Source organism: Platalea leucorodia (assembly GCF_965183815.1).
Source record: "Platalea leucorodia genome assembly, chromosome: 15".
Lineage (NCBI taxonomy): Eukaryota > Metazoa > Chordata > Aves > Pelecaniformes > Threskiornithidae > Platalea > Platalea leucorodia.
Window position 1 is genome coordinate 6524435 of NC_138837.1, and position 27358 is coordinate 6551792.

At 60.9% G+C, this 27358-nt stretch overlaps 2 protein-coding genes across 5 annotated transcripts; one reads left to right on the forward strand and one right to left on the reverse strand.

Moving 5' to 3' along the window:
- Positions 1-5898: 5898 nt before the first annotated feature.
- ASB6 (ankyrin repeat and SOCS box containing 6) lies at positions 5899-11962 on the forward strand. The gene is made up of 7 exons (XM_082327612.1): positions 5899-5961; positions 7167-7400; positions 7861-8042; positions 8453-8559; positions 8969-9077; positions 9588-9674; positions 9876-11962. Exons 2-7 carry the CDS (start codon positions 7288-7290, stop codon positions 10550-10552), a joined length of 1275 nt encoding a protein of 424 aa, XP_082183738.1. The 5' UTR covers positions 5899-5961; positions 7167-7287; the 3' UTR covers positions 10553-11962.
- Positions 11963-12569: 607 nt separating this feature from the next.
- On the reverse strand, positions 12570-16344 carry NTMT1 (N-terminal Xaa-Pro-Lys N-methyltransferase 1). Of its 4 annotated transcripts, none has more exons than XM_082327603.1 (5): positions 16274-16344; positions 15131-15281; positions 14198-14393; positions 13719-13971; positions 12570-13277 (listed from the first exon to the last, which is right to left on the reverse strand). In XM_082327603.1, the coding sequence occupies exons 3-5, from the start codon at positions 14357-14359 to the stop codon at positions 13021-13023; spliced, it is 672 nt and encodes a 223-aa protein (XP_082183729.1). In that variant the 5' UTR covers positions 14360-14393; positions 15131-15281; positions 16274-16344; the 3' UTR covers positions 12570-13020. The 4 variants fall into 4 exon arrangements, with proteins under 4 accessions (XP_082183729.1, XP_082183732.1, XP_082183730.1 ...); XM_082327606.1 differs by lacking the exon at positions 16274-16344 and adding an exon at positions 16027-16126 and having other exon boundaries at positions 12571-13277; positions 15217-15281; XM_082327604.1 differs by having other exon boundaries at positions 12608-13277; positions 15217-15281.
- Between the last annotated feature and the right edge of the window lie 11014 nt (positions 16345-27358).

Consider the following 27358-nt stretch of genomic DNA (forward strand, 5'->3'; position numbering starts at 1 on the left):
GATTCCAGCGTGCTCTCCTGCCCGCCGCTGCAGGCACATATGGACGGGGCTGCGCGCACGCAGGGTTCGACGCGAAATCTCCGAGCGAGATCGGCCGCTCCAGCCCAGCTCTGAGCTCATAAACATCCCCGCTCCAGCGCAGCCGAGGGAGGCAAACCCCTGGCTGAGTTATTTTAACATTTGTCGAAAGCTTTTCTTGCGCTCTCTTCCCCTTCAAGTCGGAGGCGTGCAGATTTTTAAGCCAGCCAGTGCTGCCAAATCTGATCTTCCTGACGGGGAAGCAGCTTCCCAGAGCTCTCCAGCTTGGAAGGGGTGTAGCTGAAGGCAGATTTTGGCTCTCTCCGACTCCGCGGGGGGCTCCCCAAGTGTGCAAACAAGCCAGCCCAACCTCCCTTCTCCCCTCCTTTTTTTTTGGGGGTCCATTTATTGGCCCTATTGGCCAAATTTATTGGCCCTAGGGCCACTTTAGGAGTCAGCTCCGCTGCCTGGTCCTGCCCCCTTGGCTGTGTAAATCACGGGCTGGTGTCACACCGCTTTCTGCTCCTGCTTCCCCAGGGGCTGCTCCCCACGGATGGGTGTTTCACCTCTGCCCAGCACCCAGCCGGATGGGTCCCTGGGGGTGCGCAGTGCCAGGGTGATGCTGTGCGCTGCAGTTACGCGCTCAATGCGTGTATCAGCACGCAGATTGCGTGTATTGCCATCAGCCCTCCTGGCTGCTCCGTGCTCTCGGGGGGGGGATGCCTGCATCAGCCCTGGGACCACCGGGCCCTGGGGGACCCAGCGCAGCCTCGTGCCACCCCTCCTCGGCCAGGTACCCGCTTGATCCTGCTTTTTTCCACCATGGCTGCAGGGACAGACCCTTCCCAGGATGGGGATGACACCACGTCCAGGAAAAACTGCTGGAGGACCAACCTGGGGTCAGAGATGTCCCCTCGGAGGACCGTGACCCGTCAGCAATGCGCACCGGCCAGTCGGGGCCGGTGGGGGGGCCGGAGCAGCGAGGACCCCCGTCCTTCCCCCAGCTTTTCCCCCTTGGCCCCGGAGGCTGGGAACATCTTGCTGTGATTATTTTGGGGGGGCTGTGGGGCGGCTGGTCCTGGCCCATGGAGTGGTGAGGGCAGGAGGGGGGATGGAGCAGCCCCAGCCCCATTTATAACCCTCTTCCTCCTCCTTGGTCGGGGCCAGACCTTCTTCTTGAACTGTCTGGCTTTTCCAGGGGAGACGGCTTTCCCTCACTTTGCAGCATTAAATAATTAAATGGAGGGAATAATAGTCGGTGAAACCCCCTTGGGTTCGCACTTCCTCGGGCCCTGTGATTGCTGATATTTTTTTGGGTGAAATATGACCTTTTTTATGATCAAAGGGGATCAGAGTTCCAAAGGAAAGTAAAAAAAAAAAAAAAAAAAGTAAAAAAAAAAAGAGGGCAAGCATTTTCTTTTTTCCCAATCCTAGCGGTCTGGTAAAGTTTCTTTAGACATGCAAAGATTTACACACCTTTCTGCAGGGTGCCTTAAATTACCCTCCGACTCTTTACACATTTCCATGAGCAGAGCAAGAACAGTAAGTCATTGAGAAATTAACTGGCCTTTCAGTAATATCCCGTCGGCCTTTCAGAAGGAGAATGTCTAATGACTTTTTTGAAGTAGAGGTCAAGGTTTGCTTTTTTTAAATAAAACAATCTGTATTAATGCAATTTCCTTTTTAGCTGTAGGATTTGCCTTTTTTTTTTTTTCAGCATTATTTTTTTTTAACTCCACCAGCCACACAAGGCATCCGAAGCGAGACCCAGTTGTTTGAAACCCACCCTCCTGGCGTTTCCTACCTCTCTTGCGCAAGCTCTTCTTTTTTTTTTTTTTTTTGGTAAGAAATATGTTTAAGTGATTAAAACTGGACCTTGGAGCTGGCAAGGTGACTCTTGGCCATGCTCAGAGCAAAGCACGGGTGGTTTGGAGACAAAGCCAAGTAGGTTTGGTTTGCCTGACACCGAGCGCCTGGGTTTTGCGGAGCTGGGTGTGTGCTCAGAGTCCGGCTTTGCTGAGCCGGCGCGGTTGGGCTGATGAACCAGAGCGGCACCGAACCGGCAGGGCCGCGCAAGGCTCTCAGGGTGAGGATCCGGCTGGCCAGAGCCTGCCAGGTTTGCAGTTTGCAGCCCTTGGGATGAATGTGTTTCTGTTTGCCAGTCCTTCATCTTCCTCTCTTAAAAAAAAAAACAAAAAAACAACCCAAAAGACAATTTTCTGGTAATCTCGCTTTGTGTCCTCCTCAGGGTTTCTTGATATTTCTCTCATGCTGTGATAACATCTCGCGCTTCCGCAGCACTGCGGCACGGATCCGGAGGTGCTCTGCCAGCCCCAGCCCTCCACCTCGCCCCCGAGCCGCGGCGGTGCGGCATCCTTGGAGCCCTGCTTGGGCCGATGCTGCTCCTTTTGGGACCCAAGAGCTCATTCTCCTTAATATTTCCAAAATCTTGCCCTTTGAGTATTATTGTGCAGAGAAACTGGGCTGGCTTGCCCACATTCCCCGTGGGTGGAAGGGGTTTTCCTACTAGGGAGCTGCACCTCTGCTCCACCCTAAGTACGATGTTCGGAGTAAGGAGATAGTAAGGAATGGAGTAAGGGAGACAGTGGGGGCTTGGTGGTGCCCGCCCAGGACGCAGTGCCCGGCTCTTGGGGTGGGTGGCCGGGGTTGGTCCCATCCCCGGCGCTGGGGGAGCAGGGCTGCCCGCCCAAGCTGCTTAAATCAGAGCCGTGCCCAGCCCTGCGTCCTGCCCGGGGCGGGGGACCAGAGCATCGCCGTCCTGCCCCCGGCACCCAGGGCATCAGGGCGGGCAGGGTCAGGGCAGCGCTGCCCGCAGGGATGACGGCTGGGGCTGCGGGGGCTCTTGCTGGAGGATTCCCCCCATGCCCGACCCTGCTGCTCCCAGCAGGAATGGTATTTCTCTATCCACTGAGCAATTCCTCTTTCTCCCTCCATCCCTGCCAGACTCCGAAAGCACAGCGTGCCCCTGGGCTAGCTCCTCTCCTCCTCCTCTCCCCTCCAGCTTTCACAACTCCCCCTCTCCCTGTTCCCTCCTAGCTCCTTGTCTCTGCGGTCGGTGGCATTATAAAACACCCCAGCCAGGCCCTTGGTGAAGGTTTTTCTCCCAGCTTTCCTATTCCCTCTGTTTCTGCCTCCTTTCTTTTGCTCTTTCTTTCTCTCCCTCTCTTTCTTTCCCTGCCAGGAATCCCAGTCCCAGATGAACCAATACTCCGTGGCTCTGCTATTTCCCTTTTATTCCCCCCCCCCCCTTCAACAGCGAGATGGGAAAAGAGTGTACTAAAAAAAAAAAAAAAAAGAAAGAAAGAAAGAAAGAAAAAAATCAAAGCTGCACATATTGGATCCAGATGTGCTTACAGCCCTTTCCAGCAATTTAATTAAATTCCCCCAGACAGCCAGGAGGATTTCTTAATGATCAAATTTCCCTGGCTTTCCTCCTAAAATGCCCCTCTTTCTTCGGCTGGCTCTTGCTCTGTCTCCCTGATGGATAGCCAACTCGCATTCTTCCTAGTCCGCCCCGCCAAGGCGATGGGGAGGAAGGGGGCAGATCCTGACGCTATTATTTTAGCCGGGCACTCAAACGTCCCGGCCGCCCACGCCAGCGACGTCCCTATGGATTTTTTTCCCCCAAGAAATGCGGGGAAGGGGAGTCACCTCCCCGGAGGCCGTGGCTCGTGGCGTGGTCGCGGCAGGAGCACGGCAGGGATGCTCCGGGGAAGGGCTCCCCTGCGCCTGGCCCCCCGCCGCCCTCGCCGTGCTGATGGCCAGGGAGGGGTTTCAGCCCTTGGGTCTCCGGGCTCGACACCTCCCAGGGCTGGTTCTGAGCTGGGTTTGGCCCCATGCTGCACCCCCAAAGCCTCCTTTCCAGCCCGGGGGTGTATTGAGGTGGGGGCAAAGCCTCTGCGGGGCTCGTGGGGGCACGGCTGGGCTGGCGGGGCCCTTTGGGGCAGCCCGGGGTCCCCTCTCACCCCCAGGACCTACATGGCTGGGGACAGAGGTGGCAATGGGGGGCCCACACTCACCAGCCCTCCTTTCCCAGCCAACGATGGGGAGCGCAGGGGGGATTTCCCCCCAGAACGGTGTCTGATGGAGGGCTGGACCCCGCACAGTCCCCACCAGTGCCACACAGCCTGGGACAGTGACTGTGCCTGGTGCTGCCACCCCGACTGCGGAGGGGCAGGGGTTTTACTGGACCACGGAGGGTTTGGGCTTTACCCAGACCGGGAGGATCCAGGGTTTGCCCAGCCACCAGCAGCAGCGAGGAGGCCCTCGGGCTGGAGCGAGGGTCTCGGCTGCCCAGCCCACCCAACGTGGGGTCCCCCTGGCCGGGCTGTGCTGGTCTGAAGCCGGCTCATACGGACATAAAGCATCCTTCATGGGGAGGGAGAAATCCTCGCTCCCCATTACTCCTCCTGCTGCTTTTTCCCTCCGGTCCCTGCCCAGGGTGCTTGGACGGGGTTATTTCCACCCCCACTCAGGATGGCACGGGGATGGTGCCCCCCAGACCCCACCCACGGGGGCTGCTGGGCTGCAAGGGGAGGTCCACACCAGCTGCCCAGTGAGGTGCCACCGCATGGCACCAGTTCCCCGTGGCAGCAGAGCCAGCAGCCCCTCGGCAAAGGGCTTGGGACCCCCTGCCCTGCCACAAAGGTGGGCTCAGGGCCAGGGGACTGCAGGCACCGGGGTCCCCCACCCTGGCACCCCACTTTGTGTGGGGAAGGGAAGGGTGGGAACCGGGGGGGGGAGTGTGACGGCATGTCAGAAAAATGCCCAACCGGCACGGCCTCCTCGCCCCCCTCTGCCCCCGGGCCACGGCTGCCTGCTGAAATCTGGAAGCGCTCCACCAGAATAAAATAAATACGTAAATAGGAAACCCAAGGCGGCTTCAGTTATTGCCGGCTCTCCGGAGCTCCCCGCGTCTGGAAATTCCACCAGAATAATAATAAAAATAATGATGATGATGATAATACTACCGATAAATCCTGGGCTAACGCTTCCCCCAGCAGCTCTTGCGGCAGGAGGGGGTCCCGCTGTGCCGCGGGCGGCAGCCCCCGAGCCCCCCGAGCCCCGGGGAGGTGGCAGCCGCTCGGTGCCACCTCCCCAGCACCCCCAGCCCCTCCTGGGTGGGTGTGCGTAGCCCCGGTGGTGGGTGCTCGCGGGAGGGCAGGGTGCTGGTTGGGGAACTGGGCTGGTGCACGGCGTTGCACGACCACGTCTCACACCCACACCCACCCACACCCGCACCCGCACACCCCCAGACCCACCCACACTCCCACGGGTAGCAGAGCCGGAGCTGAAGCCACCACAGGCGCTGGAGGGGGGGATGCAGCTGTGTGCGTGCGTGTGCGTGCGCACCTTGCCCATGCACCGGCTTGTGCACGTGTGCGCGTGCCGCTGCGTTGGCGGGTGCGCACCCCGCGCGTGCGAGCAGCGGTGCACATCTGGGGCGCTGGGAGGGGTTGTGCTGGCGCGCCTTGGGCGGTTGTGTCCGTGCACGGGGTGTGAGTGCGTGCGTGCGTGCGCACGGGGGGTTCGTGCGCTTGCGTGTGCACGCGGGAGTGCCCGCCGACGTTGGGTGTGCAAACGCCCCGTGCACACCTGCGCCCGCTGGAGGGGCGGAGCGGGCACCTCGTGTGCGCGGAGGGGCGGGCACGGCGGGGGTGCACCGGGGGTGTGCACCGGGGGTGTGCACCGGGCGTGCACCGGGCGTGCACCGGGACGTGCCCCGGCTCGCGCCCGCCGCGATCGTTCCCGCCGCTCCCGGCCGCGTGCTGCCCCCTGCCGGCCGCGCCGCAGCCCCACCCCTCTCAGACCCCGCCCCCGACGAGGCCCCGCCCCTCATGCCCCGACGAGGCCCCGCCCCAGTTAAAGGCCCCGCCCCACCCGGCACAACCGGCGGCTTCCGCTTCCGGCGGCGGGGCCGGGGTAGGTGAGGGGCGGCCTCGGCCCCGGGGCGACCCCCGCCGGGGGAGGGTGGCTGCTGGGGCCCCCGGTTGTCCCCCCGCCGTGGAGCCTGGGGGCACTGCGGGCATTGCCGGGCTCGCCCCGCGGCTCCGGGGGCTCGCCCCGTGGCGTGCGGCGGGGTTAGCGGCCGCTGGGGCCGTCTCGGTGGGGTCCCGGAGGCCCCTGGCCTTGGCCCGCTCCGGGATGCTGGGGGGGTTTATAGGCCTCTGCGCTTACCCCCGTGGGGCGCAGTGGGATTTAGGGGCCTCTCGCGTCCCCCCAGAGTTGCCGCCCTGTGCGATGGTCCCTGGGCTAGTTCCTGTGGGTCACGGGGGGGGGGTTGGTGGCCCCCGGGCTGGCTCCTGTGGGTCACGGGGGGGGGTTGGTGGCCCCCGGGCTGGCTCCTGTGGGTCGCAGGGGGGTTGGTGGCCCCCGGGCTGGCTCCTGTGGGTCGCAGGGGGGTTGGTGGCCTCTGGGCTGGCTCCTGTGGGTCACAGGAAGGGGTTGGTGGCCCCTGGGCTGGCTCCTGTGGGTCACAGGAAGGGGTTGGTGGCCCCTGGGCTGGCTCCTGTGGGTCGCAGGGGGGTTGGTGGCCCCTGGGCTGGCTCCTGTGGGTCGCAGGGGGGTTGGTGGCCCCTGGGCTGGCTCCTGTGGGTCGCAGGGGGGTTGGTGGCCCCTGGGCTGGCTCCTGTGGGTCGCAGCGGGGTTTGGTGGCCCCTGGGCTGGCTCCTGTGGGTCGCAGCGGGGTTTGGTGGCCCCTGGGCTGGCTCCTGTGGGTCGCAGGGGGTTACAGGGCCCCCAGCCTTGCGGGGGCTGCTCCAGCCCTGCTCTCCCCGCAAAAAGCAGGCAGGGGTTGCTGGTTGCAGGCACCCAGGAGCACTCGGAGCCCCGCTCCGCTCTGGCCGCCCTCCCCCCGGCACCCCCAGCGTGTGGGGGCTTGTGGCAGAGCCTCTGCAAATGCGGTTTGCCCTGAGCCTGGGCTCCGCCTGGCGTGTTTTCTTCCTGCGCCCAGATAGCTCTAATTTGCAGCTCTGTGTGCAGGAGATAATTTGGATACACCTCCGTGGCGCGTGGGAGGAGATCCCTGCGCTGGTCTTTGTTGCCTTTGAGATACGCATAAGGAGGGAGGAAGGCTGTGCTTTTTTTCTAAATGCAAAACTGCTAGAAAGGCTCGTTTGTTTTAAAAGGAGGGAAAAGTCCTTTGGAAACCAGGCAGCGCCAGGGTCTGTCCGCCAGAGACCTGCGTGGGGGAAGACACCACTGCCATGCTGGAGGCCCATGGACGGTCTGTGCGCATAGCAGAGCACGATGCCTTTCCTGCACGGCTTCCGCAGGATCATCTTCGAGTATCAGCCCCTGGTGGACGAGATCTTGGGGCTGCTGGCAATACAGGATGCGGAAAGGCAGAGCACCCTTGAGAGGTAACTACCCGGGGCTAAACACCCCGTTTAGGGTCGCAGTGGGGTTTAGGGGTGTTTTAGGGGGTGATAGCTGGAGCTCAGTGATGCAGCCGAGGACAGACACGGCACTGGCTGGGAACAAACCCCAGTCCCGGTGGACAGCTCATCCCACGGACCCTCCTCTTGCTCCTGTTCTTTGGGAACGTGGGGGTGGAGCAGAGCAAACACAGGGGCTATATGTCCTCCCCAGGAACATCCCTTTCTGCCTGACCCATGGCAATAAAACCTAAACCGGGGTTCAGCTGCGACCCTGATGCTGCTGCATCACCCCATAGCAAACAGGTTAGAGACCCGGTGGTGATAAAACAAGAGGGGAGACCAGGAATTTTTCTTCTTTCCCTGGTGCTGCTTTGACGCTTGCACACCCCGGAGATGTGTGCCGTTCTGCTGAGTAACTGGTTGTTTTTGGGTGTGTCTTAAGCCCTGCCTGTCTGGGCAGCGACAGGAGCCAGCTCGCAGCTGTGAGACAAGTCTTGGAAAGGGAGACCCACTCCCCTTTTTATCAGGAAGGCGTGAGCTATGCCCTGCTGAAGGTCACTGAGCTGGGGCTCGTCCCTGCTGCAGAAATCCTCCTGGAGTTTGGAGCTGACCTCAGCTTTGAAGGTGAGGCTGGTGAGGAGGGGCTGGGCCTGGGTCTGTTCCTCGGGCTGGCCAGGAGGAACCAGCTGATGAGAAGCTGCCCGGGGAGGCGGTGATAGCTGGGGCAGCAAGAGGGGGTGCTGCCAGCTCAGACCCCCGCTCTGCTGGGGTAGCGTGGATGTGCTTTGTGGCAGCCCTTGGGGCGGACTGGGGGATGGCCAAGGGCTTGGGGGCCAGCGTGAACCTCTCAGGACTTTTGCCAGAGGCAGAGCCATTGCAAAAGCAGGACCTGGGGTGTCTGCGACAGCCCTGTTTTCACAGGCTTCACTGTGTTCTTGGGGCCCTCCCCAGCTGCCCCCTTCCACTTCTGGCAGGTGTCAGGGCCGTTCTGGGGAAGCCCGTAGTTCTCTCTGACTCTGTGTTTTTGTCCCTAGATCCAGTCACCTACTACACCCCCCTGCACATCGCAGTGCTCCGCAACCAGCCGGATATGGTGGAGCTCCTGGTGCGCCACGGGGCTGACATCAACCGCAGAGACCGGGTACGGGCTTAGCTGCCTGGGCGCGGCCAAGCTGAGCCCCCTTGAGACTTAGCTGCAAGGGACTGGCGTGTGGGGACGGCTCTCCCGGCTCCCCACCTCCCGGGCTTCGCTCCGTGCCGCTTCCCCTTGGTGACCTCCCGTGCCCGTTGTCCGTAGTGCTCCAGTGCTGTGGCAGAAGTCCAGGTTGCCTTTGGCCGAGCAAACCTGCCTCTGCCGTGGAGCGATGGGTGGGAGGAGGCTGGCGTAGATGCGCCTCTCCCTGCGGACGCACCGGAGAAGGTTCACTTTGATTTTTCAGGATGGGTTGAAATATGTTCTTATGTTGGCCGTGATGAAGCTCCAGCAGCGACTCTCCAGACAAATAGTCTTTAATCCTTACTAGTGTTTTTTCCCCTCTTGCTCTGTGCAGATCCATGAAAGCAGTCCCCTCGATCTGGCCAGCGAGGAGCCTGAGCGGTTGCCGTGCCTCCAGCGGCTGCTTCAGCTGGGGGCCGATGTCAACGCAGCTGACAAAAACGGTCCGTGCGCCCCGTCCGGCTCCCCCAGCCCGCGTGCTCCCAGCAGTCAGCCCTCATGGGTGGGCTAGAGCAGGGCATGGGGTCCGGGTCCTTCCGTCTTGCTGCTGTAAATGCTCTCTGGTTGTAAACTAACTGGCTTGGAAGTTTGCAGGCTGCAGAACCTCCCTGGTGCTCTGTGCTTTGTCCTTGCATGTTGGCTGTGTCAGGTGCTGAAGGGGGCTGAAACCAGCTCTGCGCAGTCCATGGGAGATGGGATGGGGCTGTGCCTCCGTAGCCCTGTGGTGCCCGCGCTACTCTCTCATGGCACACATGCCCTCTGGGGCCACCACCAACGCTGCACGTCTGGCCTGTGACCCTGTCCCCACAGCTGTGCACCGTCACGGGGACAGCGGGAGCCTGCCAGAAGGGGAAGGGCTGGTTCTCCCTGTGTTCGGTGGGGTGGATTGTTTTCCTTCCTCCTTTTGGGGTCTCACCCTATTTTCATCTGACTGACCGATTGCTCCATTGCAGGAAAGACAGCGCTGTTGCATGCCCTGGCCAGCAGTGACGGTGTCCAGATCCACAACACGGAGAGCATCCGTCTCCTGTTGGAAGGAGGTGAGGGCAACCTTCTCCCCTCTCCAGGCACAATCCCTCCAGGCCTAGCAGTGGCTGATTCTTTGTATGGCACCGGGCACTGTCCTCTCAACTCTTTTATGTTCCCACTTGAGCAAGAGTAAAGCCTGGCAGTGCCAGAGTCGGTGCTGTCCTGGCCTCGTTGCCTGCAATGCCACTTACGTTCTCTGTCCCTTCCTCCAGGTGCGGACGTCAGAGCCACCACCAAAGACGGTGACACTGTCTTCACCTACGTCATTTTCCTGCTGGGAGAGATGGTGTGCAGCAACACTGAGGAGGCACAGGTGATCAATCGCTTCTGCTTTCGTGTCACCCAGCTGCTGCTGGCTCACGGTGCCAACCCCAGCGGGTGCCCGGCCCCCGAGTCCCTCACCCACCTCTGCTTCAAAAGCTTCAAACGCCACTTCGCGCTGCTGCGTTTCTTGCTGGAGTCGGGTGCTGCCTACAACTGCTCCCTCCACGGTCCCTCCTGCTGGTCCGGCTTCCACATCGTCTTTGAGTGCCTCTGCTCGCACCTCAGTGTCTCCGAAGATGACAGCTTCTCTACAGACCTCATCCAGAAGGGTCAGACTCTGCTGGAGCTCATGATGGCCAGTTCGCAGGCCATCCAGCTGCCCAGCAACTTTGAGGTCAACACCAGCAGCTGTAGGTGCCACGGGGAGAAGATCAGGACTCTCTTCTGCTCTCTGAAGCAGCTGGAGCACTCCCCACAGGCATTGAAACATCTCTGCAGGGTGTTTATCCGGCAGCGCCTTAAACCGTGGCCAGTAGATATCAAAATCAAGGCTCTACCTCTTCCAGACAGGCTGAAGTGGTACCTCCTCATTGACCACGCTGCTGCCGGGCATGAGGACCTCTGAGCCTGACTAATGCCTCTCCGTCTCCCCCTCCTCCACAGTCGTGGTGTGCCTACAGCCACCAAATCTCTGCTCTGGGCCAGCTTTCTCCACAAGAGGTGGACCGTCCACGCACCCACGGCTTGGCCAGCGCCGCCTACGGCGTCCGTCTCTGCTGCGTTTTTTGGGGAGGGGGGGTGCTTTTTTGAGCATGACGCTGCACGCACGTCTGTGGAGGCCTTGTTGCTCTGGGGCACATTGTGGGGAGGCGGGCAGAGCCCCGTGGCTCCCTGGGGGTGAAGAGAGCCCCTGGGCATTGGGGAGCTGGATACTGGGGCAGGGGGCTGGTTTGTGTGGATTTTAAGATCAGCGGGGCGGTTGGGGTGGTGTGACTGGACAGGCAGCCCGTCCCCTCTCTTTCCAGCCCTGCCGGGTCCGGGGTGGGTGAAGCAGTGCCTTAGGCCGGCGGCGGAGTTGTGAGATGCCTCGGGATGCTGGGGGAAGAGAAGTTCCCTGCGCCAGGAGAGCGCTGGCATCTGTGTCCTGCTTCCCTGCCTGCGGTCCTGCTGGTGGGAGCAGGCGCGGTGGAGGCAGGTCCGGCATCTCCGCATGGATGTGGATGCCTTCCTCGCTCACCCAGGCTTCGAGCGTGACGGGGAAGGGGGGCTGGCAGCGGTGGCCAGCTGCTCAGCTGGGAGCACCCCATCCTCCCGGCACAGAGGACCATCCACCAAGGACATCTCAGAGGTGCTGGGCTCCAAAACAAACAGACAAACGGACGTTTCTTGGTTTCGCGGCGTGTTCCCTGTGCAAGGATGAGGAATGGGTGACTGACTGCTGAGCGCCGTGTGCCTCCCTCCCCGTTCCTCGGCTCTTTCCCTTGCTGACGGCTCGCAGGACCTCAGTCTCCAGTGCCTCCTTCCCAGGAAGAAGAAATTGCAGCAGGACTCGGGGGGTTTTCTTTCCAACCTCCTACCGGAACCTGCACACTCTGGGGCTGCACACGGAGGCCCCGTGTCCCAGCCTTGCCACAGCTGCCTGGCTCCCCCTTCTAGGCGTCTGCGTCCTCGTGACGTGCCAAAGACTGGCCGCAGAGCTGAGCCACCCACATTTTTGTTTGGTTTTTTTTTGTTTGTTTGTCATGGGGGACAGATGCAGAAAAGGATGAAAAGAGGAAAAAAAAACCATTGTGCTGAGCAGGTACAATTTATAGCAGGTGGATCTGGGATCCACGGGCAGTTTGCCTGCTGCAGGATTGTCTCCCCCATTGCCCTCTTGGCAGCATCTGTGTTTTACCTTCTCCCGCCCCCATGGAACTGGAGCTGTGCATCTTGATGAATTGATGTTTAAAAAAAAATAATAATGCAATCAAATACTCCCCTGGTGTCTGGAATGGGAAATGAGCAATTAAACGAGGCCTTTTGTAATAAGGACAAGGGGCTTGTTTCTTCTGCAGGAGAGATGGGGCAGAAGAGAGGGCTCTGCGGGGATGGGGGGAATCGTGTGTCAGCCCAGCTGGAGGGACGGGCTGCAACTGGGGTCTTCCCACCCGGCAAGCTGTCGTGCCAGCGCTGGCTGCGGTGTGCTGCATTAGGCTGGCACAGGGATGCGACCGGACTCGGGCAAAATGAAGCGGAGACGGCCAAGGGAGCGTTCGAAGCAGGGCGATGGCGTGGGGTGGTGGGGGAGCGGCTGTAGTGTCACTGCGTTCGAGTGGGAGGTGCTGGGCATCAGCGTGAGCCTGCGGTGACGGGCTGGGGGTCCGGAGGCAGCTCGGAGCGGGTTCCCTGTTAATGCCCAGAGCACACCAGCTCTCTCCCAGGGTTGCAGGGCTTTGGGTTCTCCCTGTCCCTGGAGGAACCTGGGGGAGCCAGGATTACACCCACCTCTCTTTTTGCTGCTCATGTGGGAGAGCTGCTCATGGGTTTAAAGAAGCCCCCACAAAGCCCCAGCACCCACCGCAGGGAAACGGCAGAGATTTCTCCCATTTGCCTTACCCAGCTTGGTGCTGTGAGCAGCAGCAAGTTCAAGAGCGGGAAAGGGTCAAACGCCCAAGGGAGGAAGGGAGCCCAGCCCCTCACAGAGGTGCTCTGAGCTGCTGTTCACTAACAGGAGCCCTGCGCGACTGCGGTCAGCAACCTGCTGGTGCCCACGGAGCACGGCTTTTGCAGGGGAGACCCTCTTGCTCCCGTACAGAGCCCCCGAAGGCGGCATCAAGCCAACACTGCGTCTGACAAAGCCCACGTGCAGAAGTGCAACAGCAGGAAAATGTATTTGGCAAACACCTCTTTTCACAAACAGCAGCAACTTGGAAGACAAAGCCCCGTCCTTGTCACCAGCCCCGGAGAGAGGGACCCACGACACCCTTGCCGCCGTCTGCCACCCCATGGTGAAGGCACGGTCCTCACCCCTCCCGGCCCCAGCAGGAACCACCGTGCTGGCCCGTGCTCCGAGCTGGCCCCGGAGAGACCTTCTCCTGCCGCCGGCCGCCCTCATCTCATGGCAAAGGTGTAGACGTGGTAGATCTCATCGGGGAAGTTCTCCTGGCGCTCCTCGGCCAGGAGGTGCAGCCCAGCTCGGCGGATGATCTTACGGACCACGTCCAGGTCCCGGCAGACGCTGCTGTCCACATCGTCCATGATCACGCCCTCCTGAGCCATGTTGTCCTTGATGACCACGATGCCGTTGGGCCGCAGGCCGGCACGGCACCGCTTCAGGAAGTCAGAGAGGTGGTTGTCGGTGAGGTGTCCTGGAGGGACAGAGCGGGTGTTAGAGGGCACGGGGTGACTGCAGCAGGACCCCAGTGCCGGGGTGACAGGAGGGGAGGAGACCAGGAGACCGCGGTTGGGAACCCTCCTGATCCAGGCAGCCAAATTCTTGAGCCATTTGCAAGTGAAAGCTTTAGCTTGGGGGTGTCCCACTTGTGTCCCGCGAGCTTTGTCCAACCCACACCTCTGCCCTGGCCTCCGAGGGCTTGGGGGGAAAAGTCCCCCCAGTGCAATGTCCTTGCAGTGCCCAAGGAGGGCAGGTCCCCAACCCGCCCTCCCACCCACGCTGCGATGCTCATCCTTAGCGCAGACCTCGAGCTCTCTTGCCCAAAGCTCTCCCCAGTGCGTGGGGCACCTGCCCCTCGGGGGAAGCTGGATGGAGGACTGGCTGGTGAGACCCCCACGAGCCGAGTGACCCTCACCGATGACCCACTGGATCCAGATGACGTCGTAGGAGTTTGGCTCGGGGCTGAAGTCCTGGAGGCCGCAGCAGAAGTAGTTGCGCACCCGCCTGCCCTCCTCTCCCAGGTAGCTCTTGGCCTTGGTGAGGAAGTCCTCTGTCACGTCCACCATGTCCACCGTCTTGAAGAGGGGCAGCAGCAGCCGCTTGGTGATCCGGCCGATGCCCGCCCCGCAGTCCAGAGCACGGGTTGTCCCCGTCCGGTTGGGGCCATCCTGGAACAACAACCACGAGGGGCTGAATCCCACCGCGAGGTACCCATGGAGGAGAAATGGGGCAACCGCGCAGGATGGGGCTGGGGTATGGGGGACACGCTGCAGGGCAAAGCTCTCCCAGCACGCATGCAACGGAGGATCCCACGGAGCGACTCAGAGGGAAGAGCCCAGCTCAGTGCTGGGAGAAGGATGGGGCTTTGGGAACATGACAGACCGTGCCACCTACCCGCAGAAACCTCTGCAGGAACTTCCTGGAGCTGTTGATGTCAATGCTGGAGATGTGGCCGTAGCCCCCCAGCATGCCGTCCACCGTGGCGGGCACGTCCTTCCAGTACTTTTCCGCCTTGGAGTAAAACTCAAACTCGTTCTCCACCACCTCGCTCGTCATGCTGGCCGAGGGGCACGCGCCCGTGCGGGACTCGCTGCTCCTCCGAGACGGGAGAAACCGTCGGTCAGGTCCGAAAGAGCCGCAGGCACAAAGCCCCCCCAAACCGGGGAGGCAGGCGTCAGCTGTGTGAGTACCCCAATTTCTATTTCTCACCCCTTCCCCCTCCCCAGGGCTATTTCAAACCCTAGAAACCTTCTGGCGAGAGCGAAAAGGAACAAAGATCTAAATCTTGGTATTTTCTAGAGACCAACAAGCCCCAAACCCCTTCCCAGGCAGGGATGCTCCAGCCAGACCTGGCATCCTGGAGCCTTGCTCAGCAATACACCCAATTTTCTTTTCTATTTTTTTTTTTTAAGGCTGACCCACCCTTTTTACCTATTCTGTCTCCTCTTTCCCTGTCTTAAGAGCATCATTTTACAGATTACGTTTATCTGTGGCGACAGCCCCATCAGTCACCTCCAATTATATCTGGAGTTGCTAAAAGTTATCCGAAGCACCTACCTGAGGATTGTAAATCTCAGCCGTGACCATAAGTTAGATATTTGCAATATAATAAAGTCAAGGTATAATCAGCAATACAAGCTATAAATCCCCCCCCAGACATCTCATAATTCAAACCACTGTGGATTTGATTAACTGCGCTGGGGATTAGAAACTAGACTTAAAGTGGCTGAAGGGTAAATTCAAGGACTTCAAACACCTTTACAAATAAAGAAATATATAGTGTTCATGGCTTGAATTTGCTGGCAAATATCCCATTAGACACAAAACCTTTTCTATGGCAGCTTAGGCAGTTTCGGTGGCCCCGCATGGTCTTCAACAGCCTGAGGATGGAGCAGGGGGATGCAGCATCTCACCTTACGGATCACTGGTTGAAATCCAGTTTGGCTCGGTGGTGCCAGGAGCTGGTCTGCGCTGTGATCTAGGGGAAGAAAAGAAGGATTTTAGTCCCAAATCAGCCCTTTAGTCCTGCAAGCGTGAGCAAGGCCGACCACAGCCCCAGGGAGCCGGAGGTAAGAGCCACCCTGGCCCCGCAGGCACCCTCCTGGGGCGGTTGGGGCGCAGGAGCTGCTGCTGCCCCATAGCTCAGAGGTGTCAGGAGGCTGAGCCACGGGGGCAGCCGGTGCGTGGAGGGTTTTGGCCCCGCTTCAGGCAGCGCCGCTGTCTGATCTCATGGGCTGGGACCCCGTTTCACCCTCCTGGCAGTCTTCACCCTTCCTTGGCCCTGGGTTCGACTTGGTGACTCCCTGGTGATGCCTCTCAGGGTGTCACAGGCCACCGGCACAGGTTGAGAGCACCCAGAGACGGCTCTACCCGGACCCTGGTGCTGGCATCTCCCCTTCCCGCTGCCCCGAGAGCCCCCCGCAACATGGCAGCTCCCCAGCTGGCATGCGGGAGGGTGAGGGCAGGTACTGGCCCCGCAGGCCTCGGCAGCCCTGGGGAGAAGGTCACACCGGCCCTCCCCGCTTTCCGAGGGGAGGCTCGCCTCAGCGCGGGGCCCGCTCCCCGACCCCTGGGGCCGTTTGCAGGCCGGGGTCCCCCGGGGGGGGGGGGGGGGGGGGGATGCACCGCCACGGGGGGCACTGGGGTCCCATCCCCGGGGGGTTACAGCAGCCCTGCCCGTGGGGGTGCGAGGGGGCGGTTCCCGGTTCAAGGCCTAAACCAACCATTTCCCCGGTAGCCCCAGCCTGGGGCTGCGGACCCCCCCCGCCCTCCAGGGCTGCGGCGTGGGCCCCCCGCCCGGGGAGCCCCGCAGGCCGCCGGGAGGGGAGGCCGGATCCGGACCCGGCCGCTCCCGGCCCCCCCCGCCGCTGCGGGCACGGGGCGGCGGAGCGGCCCCGGGGGCGGGGGGTGCCCGGTCCCGCCCGCTCCCCCCGGGCCGGGCGGCCGCGACCCCCGGCTCCCCCCGGTTACCTCAGGCGGCGGTCGCGCTCTGTGCCCCCCCCACCCCTACTCCCGCCCCCGCCGTGACGGGCGGCCGCGGGCACCAACCAGGCGGCGGCGCTCACAGTGACGTCAGGGTGATGTCACCTCGGTGGGCGGGCCCTCCCGCCGCTCTCCTACCGCGGGGGGGCGCCCCGGGAGCGGGGGGGGGGGGGGAAGGGGGGGGCGGTTTGCTGTGGGACGGACTGGGACGGACTGGGGCGACCCGCGGCGGGGTGCGGGGCAGCAGCGGGGGGCGGCTGTGGGCAGGGGGGGCCCCGTCCCGCCCCGCTGCGGGCCCGGCGCCCCCGCCGTCTGCCCGCACCGTGTGAGGGGCGGCCCCGGAGCTGCCCCGCGGGCTCCAGCGGGGCTCCGTGCCACGCCCCGGGCCCCCCGCCCCGGCCCTCGGCCTGGCAGCGTGCGGCTGTCCGCGGGGCGCGGCGGGGGGGCACCGGGGGGGCTGCCGGTGAGGGCGGCGGGGTCGGGGTGACACCGGGGGGGCTGCCGGTGAGGGCGGCGGGGTCGGGGTGGCCGGGACAAGGAGCACCCGGGGTTGACAACGGAGGGGGTGTCGGGGTCGGGCTGCCGCCTGCCCCCGGCCCGGCCCTGCCGCCGCCCCGTCCCCGTCCCCGTCCCGCCGTTGTCCTTGTCCCGTCGCGGTGCCGTCGCGGTGCCGCCGTGCCCCGCCGCGGCCGCGCGGGGGCGCTGTTGTCCCGCCGTTGCGCCGCCGCCGCGGGAACTTGGCTGCGTCCTGGGGGGGGGGGGGGGGGCCGGGGGGGGACCGGACCCGCAGCGACCCCCGCGCCCACCCCGGCACCCCCGCACCGGGCACCCGCCTCCCACCCACCCCGCGGCCCGGCGGGGGCACCGGACCCTCACCCTCCCGTGCCCCCGGCTTTGCCTTGCCCCGCTCCGTTCTGCCGGCGAGCTGAGGCCCGACAAGGCTCATCGCAGCTGTGGCCCCCTCCGCATCGCACCCCGGCCACCGGGGCTACAGCCGAGACCGTCTCCCCTTTGGGGAAGCTCCCTCCCGCCCTCCCCCGGTCAAGGGCGAACACCCCACCCCGCCGCCTGCCCTCCGTACCCCCGCCCCAGCCGGACCGGGTTGACCCCCCCGACTGCCATGGATGGGGACCTGCGGTGCCCGAGGCTTTCCCAAGGGGATCACTGTGGGGACAGCGACAAAACTGGGTTGGCTGCAGCCGTGTCCCTGGGGAAAGGAGGCCGGTGTGGATTCTCTGGTGTCTCATATGGGGTGAGTCCTTCCCTCAGCAGGGCACCGGCCCCTCCCTTGGTTTCCCCCGGACACCGACTTGCACAAAACCTGTAGGAACAAAATCCGCTTGAACTCACCCAAAGCAGTCAGAACGTAGCGGCAACAGGGACAACACTGCACGGGCACAGGGGGAGCAGGGCCCATTCCCGCGCAGCCAGCACCCACTTACACCCCAAAATGTCCTAATGGCCTCAGCAAGGACTTGCTGTCCCCAAAACAGAGCTGCTCACCCCGTGACCATCCAAAGATCCATGGCCCAACCAGGATGCGGCCTCGGAGCCAGAGCCCCTTGCTGTCCTTCCACGGTGCCTATGTGGAAAGCGAAGGGAGACCCCACTTTTGGGCAAGCAGCTGGCACCCCAGGACAGCTTTTGGGCACCCAGGTCCCCCGAGTCCCTGCGAAAGGGCCCAAGCGTGCTGGGGGCGGAAGCGACCCGAGGTGGGGGCTGATGGCAGGGGCTGGGAGCGCGTGTTTAGTTGGCTGCGGACTCGTGGATGCAGTGAGAGCATCTCTAAGCACAAAGAACTGCTTTTGCCCCATTTTACTTTCCAGATTTTCAGGAAACGAGGCTGTCTGTCACCGAGGAGGGGACACTGAGCATGGGGCAGCAGCGCCTGGCTGCTCCCGGGATGGGGTGGTGTTTGGGGAGGTGCATGGGGCTGAGCTCGTCCCCCGTGCCCAGGCACCTTAATGACCAAAACCCACCAGTTTGCCCCTCGCTGAAGCCACCAGTGGCCACTGCATTGCTCTGGTCGTCACCTGCGTTTTCAAGCAGGCCATGGGGCATCCTCATCCCATCCATGCCACCTATTTCCCACGGGACCCTGCAGTATTTGCTCTCCCTGCTTCCCGAAAAAGACATTTTTCTCCTTTTTTTTTCACCATACCGCACTGGGGCTCATGCAGACCCTTTCCATTGAGCCCCAGCCTCCCCCTCCATCCTTCCCTGCTGCCGAGGCCCTTTGAGGTGGCTGGGAGGGGACGGTGGTCCCGTCCCCTCCCTGGGGCTGGGGCTCTGCGTCAGCCCCTCAGGTTTCAATGAAACCTGCAGTGGTTGCCTTGAACCGCGGGCCAACCTCACTTGTAAATGTTCCCTTTGATTGTATATTGTTATTATTATTAAGGCGACAGAGTGTGGCTGAAAATTAAGAGAGGAAAAAGAAATCAGTTGAGCATCCCTCGTCTTGCCACGCTCCTGAGCCTGGCAAGGGGCCAGTGCTGGGGACGAGGGTCCCACCATGGAGGACGCCCGATTGGGTCCCACTTTCTGCTGGAGATAGGTCCAACCTTGGGGCCAGTTTGTGCAAAGCCAAGTCTGCAAAAAACGTGGCAGCACCGCGCTGCAGAGCCGCCCGCTCTCCTCCTCGGCTCAGCTGCCTCCCCGTGGTCGCTGCTGCCGGGAAATGCTTTTCCTCTGACCAGTTTCAATCTTGTCACTGGGTAATTCCTTGTGCGAGGAGACAGAAACCACCCCCCAGACCCTCTTCTCCAGCCCATTTGTTTCCCTGCACACCCTCCTGCTCCAGCTCACTTGCCGCCTTTCAAGGTAATCACTGGCGCTGCAATCGCTCTTCAGGAATATTTTTTTTTTTCCTTTTCCCCAGGTGCTTAATCACCCTTATTACCCTTTTCTGATTAATTAATTCTAATTAATTTTGCACTATCATTTTTGAGAAGAAGTGACCAGGATGGCACATGTTGTTGCAGGTGATTTGCAAGGCAGGTCCTGCAGCGCCAGCATAGCCCTTCCCTCGCTGGCGTTTAACCCGGGTCCGGGCAGGCGCCTGCTGCCCCGTTTGCTGCCATTGATGGCAATTAACAGAGTAACGAAGCCCTCCGAGGCCCTGGGAAGAGCCTCAGGGTGCTTTGCTGGGAACCATGCAGGATGCTCCCACCTCCTAGGCTCTGCCCAGGCAGTGGGCTTTGACCCCGGCCAAACCTGCCCCTTGCGCCCATGTTTGCCCCGCTCCGGCAGCCGCCTCCGCCGTGCCGTGGCCAAGGCTTGGGAAGTCGGAATAAATTAGGTCAGGGCTTCTCCCCGCTCACTGAGAGCCGCCAAGGCGCTCGGAGGGGTGGCAGAGACGCGGGTCCCTTTGTGCCAGCCATGCTCCGTCACCTCTCATCTTCCAGCACCGGTGCCAGCCCTGTGCTGGGTACCAGCACAGGCTTCACCCCTGCGTCGCCCTGGGGCCTTCGGAGCTGAAACCCGACGTGGTGTGGGTGATCCTGCCCTTATAATAAATACACACGTCCTGGGGACAGCGGCTAGCGTCCCTTTGCTGTTTGTCCTGAAAGCAACTCCTGGTCCGTACCTTATCCCCAGCACCCGGCAAGGAGAGGGGACGTGGGCTGGGAGGCTGCGGCCGCACTCACGCCCAGGAGGCTTGTCAGGGATTCCCATGGCCCTGTCACCGGCCACCGGTCACTGTCCCAAAACGGAGCTGGTCGCATGCTTCTGCTGGCCAGGCGGCCACCCAGCGCGGCTCGGGGCTGGGACCGTCCATCCCACCTCGCTCCCTCGGCCACTGGCTCTCAGCGGGAGGCTGGAGCATCGCTGCCGACACTGCTGAACCCCCAAGCAGCCTGAAATATAGAAAATGTATTTATTATATACAGTGTAATATATGCTATATCCTATAAACTGTATGCTATATACTAGAGAGTAAATAATAGATATAGTATATATATATATACATAAAAATTCTCTCTATACACTGTGTGTATAATATTGTGAGTATAATAACTGCATATATGTGTGTGTATATATAAACACATATATAGTGTAAATGGACCATTTATGCCTATATGTGTCTACATATATGTATATAGCATACCATATACACTTTACATATATAAACATATATTTACACACCGGATAGATATAGGGATATGCATATAGATATATGCATAGGGATATATGCATATAAATGTACACACACAAATATTTATACACATAAATAAACCATATTTTTATATATGTATGTAAGGTGTACATGGTATGGTGGGAGGGAAAGAGGGAGAGAGAGAGTATGTACGTGTGTGTCGCGCACAGTGAAGCTGCCCTGGCTCCATGGCCGGTGTGGGGCAGTGGGGAGGAAGAGGAGGAAGAGGAGGGAGATGCAGAGGAAAGCACACGGCAGGGAGAAAGAGGGAGAATACAAACTGCTCCGAGCTACAAAAGCTCCCCTCTTTGATTAATTGTACTTTCTGTTTGATAAATGTTACTCATGAGTATAAAATATGCAAAGCACTTAGCAAGTTCTCACTGTTTAAAGAACTCAACTAACTAAATTAAAATTCGATGATACGAACGGAGCCGCTGAAGAGCAGCGTGGCAGCGCGCTGTTCGGGGAGCCAGCCCGAGCAGGGAGCCCGCGCCACGGCCACGCATCCCGCCCGCGCATCCCTCCCCGGAGAACCGAACCACGCCGGCCCCGGCACGGCGGCACCCAGCCCACGGGAAGGCGCCTCGGGCCCGGCTGCAGCGGGTGGTTTTGGCGAGGCCATGGGCAAGGATTTCTCGTGTGGTTCCCCACACCCCGGCTGGGTCCCTGTGGGGTGGTGAGGGGCTGCGAGGGGCCAGCCCAGAGCATCCTCACCCCTCGGCTCTGCGGCGCTGCCTGCCCGGGACCGTGCTGTGCCGGCAGGGGTGTCCCTGGCACAGGGCTGCCTGCTGGCTTGGATCGGGGGGGCTGAATAATTTGCTCTAATTCCCAACTGCCCACCACTGTGGGTGGTGGCAGCCAAGCACCCAGCTCCAGTGACCGGGGTGGCTCCGGTGGGCACCCAGACCCCCAGAGCCCTGATGTAGCACCCCAGCATCCCACCCTGCGCTGCCCCGCCCTGAACCACTGTGCCTCCCATCACACCCCGGCGAATGTGCCACCTCCCTGCACGCTCGCGGCGCTGTATTCTTCCAGACCTTTGAAGAAAACCAGCTCCGCCCTTTCTGGCTTTCCCAAAATGGCAGCCAAGCACCCTTGGGTGAAGAGGAGCCCCCCTGGCATGGGAAGGATGGGGGAACTCAGTTCCCCCCATGGGGTCTCTGCAGTCCTGCCAGCTTCCACCTCTGCCCCAGCTCATGGGCTGGGGGATGCGGAGAGCACTCTGGGGAGGATGCAGTGTGCACTGGGAGGACGCAGAATGTGCCCTGGGAGGATGCCCTGTGCCCTGGGAGGACGCAGTGTGCACTGGGAGGATGCAGTGTGTGCACTGGGAGGATGCAGAATGTGCCCTGGGAGGACGCAGTGTGCACTGGGAGGATGCAGAATGTGCCCTGGGAGGACGCAGTGTGCACTGGGAGGATGCAGAATGTGCCCTGGGAGGACGCAGTGTGCACTGGGAGGATGCAGTGTGTGCACTGGGAGGATGCAGAATGTGCCCTGGGAGGACACAGTGTGCCCTGGGAGGATGCAGTGTGTGCACTGGGAGGATGCAGTGTGCACTGGGAGGACGCAGAATGTGCCCTGGGAGGATGCCCTGTGCCCTGGGAGGATGCAGTGTGTGCACTGGGAGGAGGCAGTGTGCACACTCAGCAGTTTTCCCTGGCTCCCAGTGCATGGCACGTGCCCAGTTCACACTGGACATGCTGCTCGGCCTCCTGCACTCCATCACCACCGTCCCAGGTGAGCAGGGCTTGCTGGAGGCAGCTTTGAGCAGCAGCATGTCAGGCAGGTAGCAGCTCCCTCCTGCCTGCATTTGAGAGGAGAAAGAAGGAGGAAAACCTGGCCTGGATCCGGCCTGACTGAGCGCCTGCCTCTCTGGAAAGATTCAAGAGCCCTGCTCACGAGGGTTAAGCATGTCCCCAGCGCTGCCCCCCCAGCCCCTGGGCTCCCCGTTGGGTCCCACGGGACCCCAAGCCGTGCTCCCCTCATGGGCAGGGGGTCTCCAGCCCCTGTGCCCTGGGCAAGCGCCGCAGGCACTGAACTTTTGCATCCTAATAACTCTACAGCCTAAATACTGCCAGAGCTTCAAGTTCATCATTTCTGTGATGCCAACGAGCCCAGCCAGCGTGTTGGTGCTGATGGCCCAAAACTCACTGTGCCTCGCTGCCCGGGGTGTTCCTTTCACCGCCTCATTTGCCCGAGCCTCCCCCAGCCCTTCGGCCAAGCCGAGCTCTTGGGGCAAGAAGTCACAGGCAGGGGACAGGCAGGACAGAGGGACTTGACAGGGGGAAAAAGATGGTTTTTTCCAAAGTTAGTCTTCACTGGGCTGATAAATCCTTCTGCAAGGCGGTGACCCTGCACTGCCTCAGCCCCGATGGGGAGATTAAAATGACCCACACTTTGTAAAACCTCCTGGCAGTTTTTGCCAGGGAGGGATGAGCCGGCGTGGCATGGCGAGGTGCTGCCGGGGTCCCAGCCCCGAGCCCAGCCCCGAGCCCCCGGCACGGCCCCGAGCCCCCGGCAGAGCCCATTGCGGCACGGCCGATGCCTGGCTCGGTGGTAGCAAGCCAGCTTATCCTTGCAGTTTGAGCAATGATTTAGCCCCTACGAACCCACCCGGCTGTAAATCCTGGCATAGACAAGTCCCAAACATTCGTTTCAGGCAATGCAGTTTGTGTCATCTCAGCATTAGCACTTACACTCTTATTAATTAATACTTGTTAAACTGAGACTAAAAATAAAGCGCTCAGCTCCTCGTCTCAGCTAACGCCTCTTTGCCCTCGCCCGGCAGCACGGCTGGGCTGTGGCAGGCTCAGCACCCGGCTGCTCCCTTCTCCATAGCCAGAAAGGAGAAAAAAAAGGGCTGTGTTGAAGCAGGAATCCTGCTAAAGCAAAATTCACCCCTTTCTGCGCAGCCTGGTGGGACAAACCCAGCTTCTCAGCTGTCGCTAAGGGCGTGCGGCAGCGTCAGGCTCGCCCTTGCCTCCGCTCCTGCCTGGGACGAGCTGTGGGGTGACGGGGACGGCAGCGCACACAGGGTTTAACCTTTCTTTTCCTTTCCAGCTTCTGAACTTGTTTTTCTTTTGCTGGGGTTTTTTTTTTTTTTCTTCCTGGGCTGGGCCGGCTCAGTTGCACTTCCCATTCGGAGCTGATTTCATTTCCCAGGCGGGACGCCCCGGGAGGGCTCGTGTCCAGGAAGGCAATGGTTAAGCGCGGTGGGCGCAGGTGGGCTTTTGTGCCTGCACGCAGGCAGGCGCTGCCACCGCTGCCTTCAATTAAATCCGAAGGGCAGCAGTTGCTGCAAAAGTCCCCTTTCCCTCCGCGGGGCTGCTGCTGCCCAGCCGCATCCCTTTGGATGCAAAGCCGGCTGCCGCGCAGCGGTTAGTGGTGCTGCTGCTGGGGGAGCTGCGGAGGAGAGGAGGCTCTGAAACGGGGGTCAAAAAGGCTTTTGGGGAACCCCAGGGGTGAAACATGGCTGGGTTTGAGCATGGGTGACGGCACTCCCCACCACGCTCCAGCCAAGCATTAAACTCATGAGGCTCCCTGTTTCCTCCCTTCCCAATTGCCCGAGCTCTTGGGCCCCCTTCAAACCTCAGCTAAGCAAAGAAAGCAAAGTCTCAGCACAGGCTGCTTCCCATATAGATTACATACGTTGCACATGGATCTATAGCACGCAGAGCCCAGGCGCGTGGCTGGCACAGTGCTGGCTGGATGAGGCTGTGCCGACTGCGGCTCCCCCGTGCTATTTCTGGGGAAGGCAGCCTGGTCTGCAATATTTAATAGCATTAATAATATTAATCAATAATAATATTCAATAATAACATTCAACAATAATATTTAGCAATAATTATTAATAATAACTTGTTTGTTAACTTTATTAATGAAAACCCAAAGCCTGCAAATTTACGCAACTCCGGGAAAGCCCCAGGTTACCAATCTGCATGACTTAAAACACCAAATCTTGCAAGACTTGGCCGTGCTCTTGGCTTGGGTGCTCCTCCCAGAGCCCCTCGGCTTTCATTTTCCTGGAAAGCCCAAGCTCCAGCAGAGCAAAGCTGGCGGCCAGGCTCCAGCCCGCCTTTGCTGTGCCGGGGCAGCCTGGCATGGAGTCGGGGGGCGGAGGGGCTCTCCCAGCCCGGGCTGCGGCAGGGGCTGATGCCCAGGTCCCCTCTGAGCCAGGGTCAGGTCCCAGAGCCGGCAGCACCAGTGGCGCTGGTGATGCAGCGTGGCTCGCATGCATTGGGAGTGAATGTTAATGGTGCCAAGCTCCTGGGAGAAATGATCAAATTCACTGTATAAAGCAGGGAGGAGAGGAAGGGGAGGGGGAGGAAGGGAAAATAACTCCACAGATTAATTCTGCTGATGAAAATTAAAATCGGGCATCGCCAAACCAACCCCACAACGAGCTGCTTTGGAGCCGCAGCTCAGCCCCAGCCTGGCTGCAGCCACCCTCCAGGGTCGGCTCTGCCCGGGCTTTGCTCCTGCTCGTCCCCCGAAAGCCCCCAGATGCGTTAAGCCAGCGGCTCCCTGCACAGGTAAATGTGCTGCAGCCTATGGGCAGGATGAGGCCCCCGGGCCCGGAGGGGATGGCTAACCCAGCTGGCAGCACCCTGGCTCAAAGAGGGTTTATCTTCATCTCTGGTGCTTTCGCTTCACCCGGCTTTACCTGTCCGGAGGGCAAGTCGGAGCGCCCAGAATTGTGAGATTCGTTTCAATGTCAAAGGTTAAAAAAATGAAATGTTGAGGGCTTTTTATTTATTATTTTATTAACTTCCTGGGTTTTGAGCCTTTAAAGACTTCTTTTTGCCCCTTGTGCTCTCCAGTGAGGACAGCTCCGAAGGTCCTCCTGGCCTGAAACAAAGGCAGAGATTCAGCAGTGATCACAGGACTCCAGAAGCTGCTGCTTTAAAAAGAAAACCAGCTTTAAAAAGAAAAGGTAAGAGTTTGGGAGTGGGCTGTGGCATGAGCCCCTGCAAGATCCGACCCTCCTGGCCAGCAGCTCCCTCCTGCTCTGTTCCTGTCTGAGCTGGAAAACCTCCTGCAGAGCCCGGGAAGTCCCGCAGGAGGGACGTGACTCCAGCATTCCCAGGGCGGCTCTCGGGGCACAAGGGGACTTTCCTTGGCTTGGACCACCGTGGGCACATTGGGTGGCACCGAGGAGGGCGCAGGGCTCTGCGCGGGGGGACACGGCAAAGCCTCATGTGGGGTCGGGGCTGCAGCAATCCCCGGGGGGCACCCATGGGTGGGACCCCCCCGCATGCCCTGCTCTGCTGCACCCCACCTTCCCGCTCCCCTCCGCTGCGCCGCCAGCCGTCCCCTCTCCCTGGCTGTGATTTCATTTTGATCGCGGGCTGCTTTCCTCCCTCCCTCCATCCCTCCTCCCTCGCTCGCCGCTGCCAAGTCCGCAGGTTCCTGCTGTGACCTTGAGCTGGTTTCTGGAGCCGGTTGTGGGTTTCTTAAAGGAACCGTGGGGGCTCCCACCACCTCCCTCCTGCTCCCACAAACCCCGGCCCAGCCATGCACTAGGACCCCCAGGGATGGGGGGGACTGGGAGCAAGAACAGGGGGGCCCCTGAAGGCACAAAAATTGGGAGAGGGTGGAAGTGGCCAATTCTGCGGCCACAGAGCCACGGCTCGGCCACGCTCACCACCAACTGCCGCGTTTTCTCCAGGGCCAGACAGCCGCTGGAAGGGGGTTCCTGGCCACCAGACCCAGCGCCGTGCGAGGGGTGGAGTGGGCAAAGCCCCAGCTTGTGCGTGGTACCCAGCGCTGGCGACGGCATGCGGAGGGGGAGCACGGTGCCGGCATCGGGAGGTGCAGGGGTGCTTGGGTGGGGTGCACCCACCTCCCAGCACGAAGGCGGGTCGGTGGCCCTCGCTGGCAGTGCAGTGGCCCTCGAAGCCCCACAGCCTCCAGCAGCGGCAGGGAGAGCTTGAAAGCGAACGCGATGCTGGCTGCTCCCAGCTCCTCTCCAAAGCCAAGCCAAGGGGCAGACGACAGCCCGCCCGCCATGGAGACCTGCAGCGTAAAGCCTGCAGGCAGGGCCCTGCTTTCCTTGCTGGAGCACACGTGTGTGTGTGTGTGCACATGTGTGTGCATGCGTGTGCAAACATGGCGTGGCTCACTGGGAAGCTGTTGCCTGCACCCAACAGCGGGTGTTGCACATAAACCCCAAATCCCACAAGCATCCCCATGTCCCAGGGCAAAGGTGAGCAGTGCCTGGAGTCTCAGCAGGGCAGAAACCCCCCAAACTGCCCTCACCCCGATTCCTAAAGGCACCTCGAGCTTTCCCAGGAAAATCCTCCTCTGGGTTAAACCCCACGTGGGATGTGGCAAGGCCTTGGGGGAACCAGCTCTTGGGCTGGGACTGAGAAGCCAAAAAGTATCTCAAAGTGCAAACAGCTCCGGTGTGGCTGTGCACATGGAGGTTTTAAGCCATGGCTTAGCTAAGCTGGACAGGCTGAGGTTTCAGCCTTGCTTGGCCAGCCCAGGCCATACTAAAAGCTCCATCAGCTGGAGAGGACCCCAATCAATAAGTGCCTTCAAGGCAAGTAATAAAACTTTGAAATTATGCAGGCAGCGCTCCACAGCGAAGGCGGTGTTTAATTCATGGGGATGCTCTCGGGGAACCAGGGAGGGGGGTCTTAAATTAGGGAGAAAGGACGAGGGGCCGCACTGCTGCCCTCTGCACCGGGTGTACGGTGCTTGGACGGGCTTGGCAGATGCTGCGGTGACATAGCCACTGCTGAGCCTTCCTCGCTGCACTGCCCGAGCGCAGCACCACGTCCAAAACCCGCTGGAGGTATCGGAGAGATCTGAAGATGCCCCAGTCTCCACCCGTGTCTGAGCAGCTCTCGAGCCCGGGGAGACACTGAGCACGCAGCATTGCTCCCTGCTGCCTTGTGTGTGCATGG

Bases quoted from the DNA above. Each gene is read 5' to 3' on its own strand.
- ASB6 (XM_082327612.1), top strand. From the start codon at position 7,288: ATGCCTTTCCTGCACGGCTTCCGCAGGATCATCTTCGAGTATCAGCCC. The intron at 7,401-7,860 runs GTAACTACCCGG...GTGTGTCTTAAG, and splicing joins AGGCAGAGCACCCTTGAGAG to CCCTGCCTGTCTGGGCAGCG. The intron at 8,043-8,452 runs GTGAGGCTGGTG...TTTTGTCCCTAG, and splicing joins AGCTGACCTCAGCTTTGAAG to ATCCAGTCACCTACTACACC.
- NTMT1 (XM_082327603.1), bottom strand. From the start codon at position 14,359: ATGACGAGCGAGGTGGTGGAGAACGAGTTTGAGTTTTACTCCAAGGCG. The intron at 13,972-14,197 runs GTAGGTGGCACG...TTGTTGTTCCAG, and splicing joins TCCTGCAGAGGTTTCTGCGG to GATGGCCCCAACCGGACGGG. The intron at 13,278-13,718 runs GTGAGGGTCACT...CTGTCCCTCCAG, and splicing joins CTGGATCCAGTGGGTCATCG to GACACCTCACCGACAACCAC.